Here is an 11,826-nt window from a genome sequence, read left to right on the forward strand (position 1 = left end):
TCCTGCTCCTCTTCCATGGTCAGCCACTCGTTTGAAGTTCCAAGGAGTTTTGGGAACGTCTTTTCGCTCGTCCCTCACAGCTACCATGGTTCACAGCAGCAGTATCTGTAGATTCCTCCTCCTGGTGCTCCTAAGCCTCTTGGTAGCCTTTGTACACTCAGGTAAACCCTCCTTTTGAGTGTGATTGTTATGCTTTATTTCATTTCTGTGGTTATGAGATAAGTCTGATTTATGAAAAAAAGAATCTGTCACCTTTGAAGCGAAAGGTGCAATGTGAGGAAAATCGTTCTTTAACAAATAAGGTGAAAACAAATTATATCAAGAAATTCTGAGTGAAGTCATTAGCCTCTTGTTATAGAAGAATTGAGTCATTTTAAAATCAATGCTGATCATTTTTTGCACCCCGATGCTTCGTCCTGTGTAACATTGCAGAATAGATAGGTTTAAAGTTTTATTTTCCATAAGCTTTTAATTGTTTGCGTATCAGCTGTATGTGATTCACGGACTGATGTTTGGACATCTGTAGGCATCAAATCAAAGATGTGAGTATACGTGTCATTTTCGCCCTCTTTTCCACACACGCGCACATTCACAGGCCTGTGATGTGATGCTGTAGCCCGGTGTAAATGATGCAGTTGTTGAGACTGAGAGCTGTGAAAGCCGCTCTTTGACAGACGGGATGATTTAGCTGCTTTCCCAGTGCCTGATGTTCATATGAAAGTGAATAGCTGCTGTCCTCTGTGACTCCCTCTATAAAGTTGAAGTGATTCTGTGTAGCATCGGTTTGAGGTAGTGAAACATCCACAAGTGTGCAATTTATTTCATGTAGGTGGAGAGATTTAAGTGGTGGTAGTAAGAAGCAGCCACAGATTTAATGTCTGCACATTTTTTTAAGCATTTACGCCCAACATCACCTGGTTCTCAGCATGCAGGCTTTATCTTGACAGATAAGCACACTCACTGTTCTTTCTTTCACTTACTGTATATGTCTGCTCCTCCTTTGCGACATCTCTCAATTCAACTTGGAAAGAAAAGCTTAAGACACAGCAGAGCAACTCTCGGGTCCAGAGGTCACAGTACAGGTCAAGAGGGCAGTGGAACGACAGGGATGTAGCAGGTCGACAGTGTCCTCCCTGTCCTGTGAAAAAAACAAAAAAAGACGGCTGTCACCTTTTACAAAACCTACTGTGAAAGAAACACTATGTCAGGGTTTCTAACACTGAGGTGCCATGACCTGCCTACACCTAATTCTAATAATATCCTGCGGCTTTCTTCTCAATTTTAAGGTGGAAACATATTTTCAATGCCTCACAAGACTCAGTAAATACAGGCAGGAGAAATGGTACTAAAGAGTACTTTGTTCTAATTCACACTGAGTTTCCACTCTGCAGCTATCTCTTATTTTATCCGTGGTTGCTACTTACAGGAAACCAACCAGTAACCAGTAACCAACCAACTCAGTGACTCAACCAGCGTGACATCTGGTAAAGTGACAGAGGCTTGTACTACAATACCGAGAAGGGGTTCATCACTAGTTTTGAAACCCCTTTCCCCTTTCCTCATTTCAGAATAAAATTCAAAACACGCTGGTCAAATGTCAAATATTTTCCAATGTGACCGCCACCTATTTAAGGAGGGTGAAACAAGGACACACGACAGCAACAATGTTATGTTTGGTTTTCGATGCTCGGGCAGGTTGCTTTTCACACACCCGTCTGTGCGTTTTGTCATCTCTCTGGCTGGTGTGAAATCCTGACCGAAGAGGCTCGAGGTACCAAACAAATGGCCTTCTGTGTTTTTAGAGTCTGAAATCTGCCTTCCAGACAGTCTGCAAGGCTTTTATGAGTCTGGACTTGTGTGTATGGAAGGAAGGCTCTTGATTGACACAAGGAGTCATGTCTTTAAAAAGTGGGACTTATAGTGCAGTGATTCCCAACCAGGGGTACTCATACGTAATAGGTAATATTGGGATTTCATTTAAATAAACATCCACGTACATATGTAGTGGAGGCAATTAAACAGCCACATAGGATTACAAATGTGGCGTGATACCAGTCTTTAGTAAATTTACAATAACTGAACTGCCATACATTGAGCCACATTAACATCATGTGGTGCAGTTGAGAGGAGTTGAAAAAGTTATCTAAAAGTGATGGAAGCACAGTTGTAACAGGTAGTTAGCTAAAGGTAATGAACAAATAGTGAAAACTGAGAGAAGTAATTGGTAAACAGATGAGGGTGACACCCAACATGACGGATGATGTTGATGAAGGTGTACTTCAGCTCATCTGATATGGCCGTGCGGTACATCAGGCAACAAAATTAGACAGACTGACTCGAGATGAGAAGAATTATGTTTGTTTTTTTCTCGAGGCGTCAGTGATGTTAATTCCATTGAACAGAAATTATAAGCTGGAGTGAACTCTTCCTCATGGAAACAAACACCGATGGAAACATCGTGTTATTATTTTTCGCCTTCTTATTAAATCAAGATGTCCAGAAGGCCCGGCCTTTTACACACACTGGGACTATTTAATAAACAAGTTTGTTTGACATCCAGTTGCCCAGCCGGTGCCTGGTTTGGGCCTGGCCGGTTGTTACTGGTTGCAGCCCGACGCCCGACGCCCTCCGTGACCGCACAAGCCGCCTTTTGTGCACTCGGGCTGAAGGCCTCATTGATGACTGAGCTGGCCGGAGGCCCGGGCCTCCAAACCTCCAGCCAGCTACGGGACAGGAAGCTGCACACGACTCAAGAGTCAACACGGCAGCATCAAAATACTCGCATCAGAAGGGCATATCGGAATTTAGAAGACACCAGAGCTAACATGCTGAAGTTAAACACTTCATATTATATCATTATACCAAATGCAGTAGTTCCTTAGTAATCACGGAGAGAGATAATAAGAAGCTTCTTTGACAGTGACAGAGGAAAAGACAGCGGAGGAAAGATAAAGCAGGGTGACAGAGTTTACTGAGGGCGTCAGAGGCTACAAAGTAAATATGAAGCGTTATATAAACCGAGTGCAAATATGTTTGGATTCCGGTTTTGTTGGTATGCGAAGAGTTGAGGATGGGATACGTGAATCAGTGAGTGGGTGGGCTTGTGTGTGAAGAGTTTTTTTGTTTTTTGGAGGGACATGAAGATCAAATGTTCCTCTGAATTTCAAAAGAAAGATGTGCAGCTGTTCAGTTTTTATAAAGATGTCAATAATGATAATTTTGGTGGTTTATCTAGTTCTATCTTAGGAGACAGAAATGTTTCTCAGGCTACTGTAGAGGAGGGAAAAGTCTCGGGGTAACTTCTTGCTCAGATGGGATAAATGGCAGAGGGCAATTTGGGGTGGAAAGAAGACAGACTATTGATTGTCAGAGACAGTTGTACACAACCTAAGCTTCATGCACAATCAGCAAATCACTGCCTCTCCCTCAAGTAAGTTTGTGCTAAAGCAAAAAACTACTCTACTGAAATAATTAACCGAACCTTGGTTAAAGGAGTTTTTTTTTTTTTTTTGACAATTATAGACAAGCTTTGATTGGACCCTTGAAACACGTCAAGAGGCTACCTGTAGCTCAAACGGACCAAACGTCCATCCTCTACAAAGACGTCCTTATGCCCAGGCCCGAGCCGTTAACCCAGTGAGACAGAGAGAGGCTGTTGGGGTCATTACAGACGGGGCCATGTGTGCAGCTCTGCATCCAGAGGCCTCTGCGTCCAGAAGAAAAAGTCAAACACAGCCATTAGCAAAGCTGTGCGCCTCGTCAGTGAAATGACCACCAAAAGAAAACATGCACAAAGTCAATATGGCACAGGAATTAAGTGACTTTAAGCCATGTTAAAAAAGAAGTACAAGTAGTACATGTTTTTTTCTTCTCTGTCTACAGAGACCGTCGCAGACTCAACAACCAGAGACAACCAGGACACCATGTCTGGAGAACCTCCCAGTGATGTTACCACCAAAGACCCTTTCCAGGCCACGACGGAGCGGCCCTTCACCTTCGACTACGAGGACACCACACACTCTCAGGCCCTGGATGAGGAGGAGGGTAAAAAACGACACTTCATGCAACAAATCTGTGTCAATCGTGTGTGTTCAAATGATTAATATTGTGTTGTGTGTGTGTGTGTGTGTGTGCAGGGGTGCTGGGGCCAGGAGCCATCACAGCCATTGTTATAGCGGTCTTCCTGGGAGCGTCTGTCCTCCTCGCCCTCATCGTCATCACGCTCAGGAAATTCACCGCCTCCTAGAGTGAATACATCCTACCTAGTATGCATGTGTGTGTGTGTGTGTGTGTGTGTGTGTGTGTGTGTGTGTGTGTGTGTGTGTGTTTGGATGTCTATGTTTCTCTTTTGCCTCTCATCTCAATCTCTCAGCTCTTTCTTTTAATCTGAGTCGTGTCTTTCGCTTCGCTGTAGATGCTGAAAATTGTGGCAGGTCCCTTGACTGACGTTTTACAGATTTCCTCCTGTCGACACTCGTAATTGTTGCTAAACATGTCCACTTGCTACTGAAGGCATAATGTTAGAAACTGGCTGGCTCTTCCAGTGGAAATCTTAGCATGTCTATGTCATTCACTTTTGTATTTCTCTTGGTCTTGCATGCTCCCAATAGGTTTTTAATTTGTGGGCTGTTTGTTTTTTCTGATGTGGAGCATTCTGCATATTTTCACTTATATTTGTCAGTCTGTGTCATATATTTGTCAGTCTTTGTCAGTCTGTGTCATGTGTATCTTTCATTTATTAAGAAAGATACACATGAGCTTTTTATTAGTCTTTCACAAATGATTTTTAACTTGAGCCCAAATCATGTCTAAAATATTTCCTTGGTGTCACTCGTGTCCAAGTTTGTATTCCCCCATTTGCAAACATTTGTACTGTCAAAATTAGGAGACAACTCTTTAGAAAGGCTTCCTCATTGTACGTGAACAGGGTCGTTAAGTTGTTTGTTCCTACTTGGAGAGCAAAAAGAGTTAGAGCGTGGATGAATTTGTTTAGCAATCGAGTGAGTATAGTTTTTTGTTGTTGTTTTATTCGCAGAGGATTCTAAATTGTTTTAGTAACATTACTGTATCTTTTTCTGTGCGCCTCAGAGTCCTCAGCCATACAGAGCTGGTAATGTCACTGCCTGATTATTTTGTGAGAATTAGGTTGAATAAATAAATCCAATGCCAAATGTCTGTGACTCCTGTGTGTGTGTGTGTGTGTGTGTGTGTGTGTGTGTGTGTGTGTGTGTGTGTGTGTGTGTGTGTGTGTGTGTGTGTGTGTGTGTGTGTGTTTGTGTTTTTAACACATGAACAGTGAGTCAACAAAGTGAACATAATTATATTTATAGATGATTATTTTTATTTCTTAAATATTATAACCATTTATTTTCTTTGTTTGTCAGTTAGCATTTAGGTATTTAGCTCCAGTCCTAGTGATAAAAAATAAATTGATACAAAATAAGCAGTCATGTTATTTAACGCAGTGTTTCCCACACAATTTTTCTGAGGACCCACTTTTTTAAAATGACAAACCATCACGACCTCATTCACAATAGGTCTTATAGATCATGATAACAGATAATTTGTGTATAAATTAATGTTCCTGGCCATTCTACTGCAATTGCTACTTTATACTTTATAAATGAGATCAAATGTATTTATTTATGAGTTAACATTTCCTCTCATCAGTTAAACAAGCAGAATGTACACTAGCCTTTCATTTTAGATTCAATGTTATGGGCTACAATTATCAGGACAAGCTCATTCATGTGGCTCAAAGGTGTACTGCAGATATAAATGTTTAATTAAAGACTATGGAGGAAATTCTTCAAACGTATGTGGCGACCCAAATAAAGGTTCTCTATACGTAATTCAGAGCATATCTATTGCCTCCACATGGCTCTCAACATGGCTGAGCTGGCGGCTAGAAGCTAACGGTGCTAAAAGGCATGCGCGGCAAAGCACAGCACAGAGATGCAAAGCACAGAGAATCTCAGGTTACAACACACTCGGAGAGAGAGTGACTTCATTCTCTGCTCAGGGAGACAATACTCCTCTACATCTTTATATATCAAATAGTTCTTTGCTGCTATATTAATGCTCTGAATATGTAATTGAGCACCTTTAAAGTTAGAAGAGATTTGCGTTTCTCTAACAGAGACCACTGGCCTCACATCAGTCACAGCAGTAAGTGGCAGTGTGGCTGCCAGCTTCATTTGCATTTCCAGGGGAAAATAAAGGCTATGGTTTCCCCAAAAATGAAAGCTATCTCACACTAATTACCCTACACCTTTCTGATTTATTCCACATAAATAAAAATCTGCTAACTGATGAGGATTCAAGTTTAAACGGTCTTGCATTTCACATGTGAATAAAAGGAGGGAAAACAATCTTCTCAAACCTTAAATACGTTGAAGTCATCTCAGCACCTGAAACCAGGAAACCTTCAAATGCAATCACTGTCTAAATCTGCCTTTGCAGCTTCTCACCGACCTGAAACAACAAACGCTTTGAATGCTTCAGCTCTCAGTCTCCCTTTGACACAGGAAGACTTATTTCTACAGACACACTCATACTAATACCAGCACTATTGACAGTACTAGTATATAAATCACAGTACTGGAGTCATCATGCTTTATGACGATGATCACTGCTAGATTTATTTATGATGAAGAGATGGAAACTAACTATAATCAAACTAGTCTTTGACCTAAAAAGTAGAAGGTCAATATGTACAAGGACACAAAGTCACAGTGTCCAGGCCTTCTCTTCATACATGTCTCAGCTTCAAGAGACTGTGATCGTCAGCATGAACATGAAGAACATGAAGTTTAGTGCTTACATTCACGAGACGCAGTGAACAATCACAAACAATAGGCCTTCATTTTTATATCGTGATGGAAATTCCAGTCTGAGGAAATACAATAGCACAATCCTGGCATGAGGTAGACAACAATGGTCAACACGGTAAACATTGTACCTGCTAAACATCAGCATGTTAGCACTGTCATTGTGAGCATGTTAGCATGCTGATGTTGGCATTTAGACTAGAAACCACCGCTGTGGCTAAGCATAGTCTCCCAGAGCAGTTTTTGTTTTTATATTATTATTTGGGCTGCAACTATTATTTCACCGCATTGAGGCTTATTTTTTGAGTAATCAATTAATAAAGTTGTCTTTGTAAAAAGCAGTTCAAACAAAATGATACTCAGTTTAAAATGAAAACAGAGAAAAGGCAACAATTCATCGTTTCAGCTCTAGTTATTGTATTTTCTTATAATAACTTAAACAAATAAACAAATAAAAATAAAAATAAACAAACAGGGGAGCCAATGGAGAGTGATGTGCTGTTGTCTGTTGAAACCAGTGAGAAGTGCTGTGAAACCTACCAACGCTGTGATGACAAATGTAATCTTGTAATCATGTCTGCACATTTCTTTAAAATGCATAAAAAAGTAGCTGGACAGGCTGACCTCTGCCCTGATTTTAAATGGCTATAATACACATCTAAAGACAAAAGCATAACGTTTGGCATGACTCAGGAAGTGGTGATGAAACAACAAAGGTAGAGAAAGCAGAAGTGTGTCTGGCATTAAGCAGACAGTCAGACACTCTGAATGTTCCACTGAAAGACTGGCATCCATGAGGTAAGAGAGCAACAAGATTTTCCACTGCACAATGTACATAAGAAAGTGTTCGGTTAGTGTTGCATTTAAATGTTAGCACAATAGCATTTTGTTTAATTATTTTAATTACAAGCCAGACTTTCATTGTTAATATTCTAAAATCCGAAGATATACAGTAAGTAAGGAATACGTATAAAGGAATTGCAAAATATTTTAGACGTAATATTAGTTGGAACAACATTGATCTAATTAGCAAAAAGGCCAACAACATACTGTCTACGTCTGCCAACGCTATCTATGTGAGTAACATATGGTTGATCTGGTGGATGATTTTCTATTTTCTTCTAAATACACCGCCACTTTTTTTTATTTTTCTCTGTAAAACCATTTTTCACTCATCAGAGTAGTAATGGTTTCCTCCAGTGACAACTGCAGACCAAAGACTTTGTATTAAATAAAATAAATAAATAAATAACTTTTTAGTGATAAATAAATCACTAAGGCCTCAGATCATTACGGTACTCTTTATTTGTGTTTGATTAAAGGCAAGTGCATTAAAAATGTCAAAAATCAAGCTGTATTCATTCATATTTAAAAGTGTAAATAATTCACCAATGCATTTCAAACAATACTTGACTTATTACTTTTAATCTAAACTTACATTGAAAATACTGTGAATGAAACTAATATGATCAACTTTTTCTTGGTGACTTTGTCCTTTACATCTGAAAGCAGATACAGAAACAAGTTCACTGCTTCTGAACCCACACATCGAGGTTTCTCATGGCTTGGTGCAGTGGTGTATATATTTTTCTGTGTGGGAACAAAAAGTAATGACAGGAAATACAGATTCACTTTGAAAATCAAATCAAACTATTTCCCTTGCAGCAGCAGCAGCAACAACGACACCATGACAAGCAACTGTTCGCTTGAAGTGGTGGACCACCTGATGAGATATTTGGAGCTGGCCATCTACATCCCCATCTTCCTCTTTGGTTCCATCCTCAATGTTGCAGCGCTCTTGGTGTTCTGTGTCTTTCTGCGTAAATGGACAGAGTCCACTATCTACATGACCAGCTTGGCTCTGATGGACCTGCTCCTCCTCTTTCCTCTTCCCTTCAAAATGAACGCCACTCATCACCTCTGGCCTGCCTACCTCCAACCTCTCTGTTCGGTCTTGGAAAGCCTGTATTTTGGTGGGACGTATGGCAGCATCTACACCATCATGTGTATAGCTGTGGACCGATGGGTGGCCATCTGCCACCCGTTCAAAGCCAAGCAACTGCGTTCGCCCAAAGTGGCCCTGGGGACCTGCATCGGGGTCTGGGTGCTGGTGCTGGCAACGGTCTCTTCGACCACCTATCGCTTCAGGGAGGCCCAGCAGACGGACTTCCACTGCTTCCACGAGTTTTCAGAGAAAGGCTGGAGCCCTCCGCTCATCATCTGCCTGCTGGTGTTTGGGTTCCTGGTGCCTGCGTTGGTGGTGGTTTACTGTTCGGTCCAGACCATCTGGGCGCTTCAGCGGTCTGGCCAGCACAGCGCCCAGAGCCGTGCCTGTGTGAAGATCATCTACAGCAGCCTGAGTGCCTTCCTGCTTCCTTTCAGCCCCAGCCACCTGGCCATCCTCCTGCAGTTCCTGGTGAGAGAGACTGCAAGTTCATTTTAAAGCAAACTGAGCTCTAAAGTGAAAATAATGAAACAGGTTAAAGTAGGTAACAGATAAATGAGAAGACAATCTCACCTTATTTAGTAGCTGTTCTGGAAACGTTAATCACATAATCTTCATCAGCAAATGGGGTTTAGAACAGTTGCAATGTAGACGTTGATATTTCCTTTTTTCGTACTACTTTAACAACTTCTTGTCCATGCTTTAGCCAGTGGGGCACACTCACATGCATGAACATGCAATAAAGAGCATGCCGCCCCGGCAATGTATAAAAGCTGTAACATTGGAGTTAGAAGTTCTGCTTCCTCTTTTGTTTTTAAACTGAGCTTAATGTGACTAATGAAATCAGGACTGTTTGTTGGTGTTATTATTTTTTTGCCTGGTTTGGTTAGAGAGATGACAAACCAATACGCTTACGGTTATACTATTATATCATTTTGGGAGACATTTCTTAAGTGAGTAAGTCTTATTTTTTTAATTTAAATGTTTAAAAATATGTGTATGGAAGCAAAGAAAGCAGTAATTTAACAAGTGGTGAAGCACATAATGCACTGTTCATTTAATTTTAGTATTAAACATTATATTTCAAAATATATAAGGCTGTATATAATTTTTAAAAGATCCTGGAGTAAAGACATAAATAGATGAATAAAAGAATATTCACGCTCATCACTGACGTTGACCTGGCACAAAGAGATGGTCTTCAAAAAGCCTGATAAGAACCTGCACAACCACACTGCTGGGCAGCCTCTAGTGTTATTGTAAAATTAGGCAGAATGGCCGACTAATGTTTCTCTGTCCTCTATGTGTGACCCGTCACATGGTTCCAGGTACATCAAGGAGTGATTCAAGACTGCGGCAACAAGACCAGGATCAGCCTGTTCATACAGACAGCGTTGTGCTTGTCCAACATCACCTGCTGTCTGGACGCTCTGTGCTACTACTTCATCGCTCATGAGGTGAGGAGCCCCAAACATACCTTCAGGGTATCAATGATCGGCCAAAGAAGAGCCACCTTCAGCACTTCAGAGGTCTGAACACACACTTGACTATTAAAGTAAAGCATTATATTTGTACTCAGAGGACTGGAGGTCTGGCTTCATGTATTTTAGCACGGTATTGAAAGTGAAAAAGAGACGGTATTGTTTCCAGTAGCTGATGGATGAAGCGTGGCATGCATTAAGAGTAACGGGTCTGAGTGCAATCTCATTTAACCACAGTGCTTGAGATTTGGTCCAGGGACAGGAAGCCCGTGTTGATGCCTCTGTAACCTCAGAGAGCCCTGACACCCAAACTGTAGGAGATTGTGAGATGGCTTCATGTCATCCATTCCTGCATACTGATTAACTGATGTGGGGTACGGTTCATTTCAAAGCAGTAAAATCATTGCAGAGCTTTGTAATCCGCTGTAGACGCTCAAGAAGTCAAGTCAAAGGCGCCAACCAGTTAGAACGGATCAACTTTGGACCAATGTGGTTCAATATCTATTTAAATAAAAAGTAAAAGATCAAAACTGAAGCAAGTAGTAAGTAAATAATGTAACTTACATAATTAATTTAAATATTAATTCAAATATTCACTTACCTAATATCAAGACACCAACCAGTTGAGATCTGAAAACACATGAATATGATTATTATTAATTGATAATTAGTTGTAAATAATAGCTTATTGACAACAGATTTTTTTATCAACTTAAACTGATACATAAAACATTTTATTACTATGGTATAGGTTGGTTCTTAATCACATTTTAAGAAATATTACTGACAAGTAACTCCATCTATCAGTGATTACTAAGAAAACCGGGAATATAGCATGACAAATGTATTTAACTCATGCATTCTGGGAATTCTGACGTTTTTATTTGTTTTGTATTTGGTGTGGAGAGAAGTTACATTTGTGTGTTAATCCTGTACATTTGTTATGTAAATAAAGCCGGAGGCTGAGTGACAAACATTTTCTGCTTGTATAGATTTCAAATTTATCTCGACCTTATCAACTATATATATATATATCTATATATATCTATATATATATATAAATATATAAATATATATATATCTATATATATATATCTATATAAATATATATATATAGATATATATATATATATCTATATAAATATATAGATATATATATAGATATATATAAATATAATATAATACACAATATACATATAATAGGACATGCTATTTGTCATGATGACATATGTGAATATATATGAATAGAAATATGCACTTTTTATTAGTTTTTTTAATTACATTTTTTACAATGTAACTTCAAATGTGCAATAATATAATTAAAATTGTCAAAAGCCAGCTATTAATAGCCTGACCTGTGTACTGTTGTGATATTAGTATGTTTACGAGAACATTTGATTGATGTGAATGTCAGAGTTACCTTGTGGCAACAGTGGAAGGTTTTTCATAAGTCTCGATTAGGGGATTTTAGTGTGTATTAATGTAGTTTTTAATCGTATAAAACTTTTTTATTTTATGATATTGTGATGTTTTGGTTTACTTGCATCACTTGTGTCTCGATACTTTCGCA

General features: G+C 39.6%; 2 protein-coding genes across 2 annotated transcripts; both read left to right on the forward strand.

The window, feature by feature from the left end:
- Positions 1-83: 83 nt before the first annotated feature.
- On the forward strand, positions 84-5,109 carry snorc (secondary ossification center associated regulator of chondrocyte maturation). Its single transcript, XM_068738203.1, has 3 exons — positions 84-161; positions 3,883-4,044; positions 4,137-5,109. The coding sequence occupies exons 1-3, from the start codon at positions 86-88 to the stop codon at positions 4,244-4,246; spliced, it is 348 nt and encodes a 115-aa protein (XP_068594304.1). The 5' UTR covers positions 84-85; the 3' UTR covers positions 4,247-5,109.
- Positions 5,110-7,584: 2,475 nt separating this feature from the next.
- Positions 7,585-11,261, forward strand: LOC137892815 (G-protein coupled receptor 55). Its single transcript, XM_068738202.1, has 3 exons — positions 7,585-7,628; positions 8,496-9,246; positions 10,104-11,261. Exons 1-3 carry the CDS (start codon positions 7,624-7,626, stop codon positions 10,308-10,310), a joined length of 963 nt encoding a protein of 320 aa, XP_068594303.1. The 5' UTR covers positions 7,585-7,623; the 3' UTR covers positions 10,311-11,261.
- The last annotated feature ends 565 nt before the right edge of the window (positions 11,262-11,826 follow it).

This window comes from Cebidichthys violaceus, unplaced genomic scaffold (assembly GCF_023349555.1).
Source record: "Cebidichthys violaceus isolate CVI_PGR_0920_01 unplaced genomic scaffold, fCebVio1.0.p SCAF_8, whole genome shotgun sequence".
In the NCBI taxonomy this organism is placed as follows: domain Eukaryota; kingdom Metazoa; phylum Chordata; class Actinopteri; order Perciformes; family Stichaeidae; genus Cebidichthys; species Cebidichthys violaceus.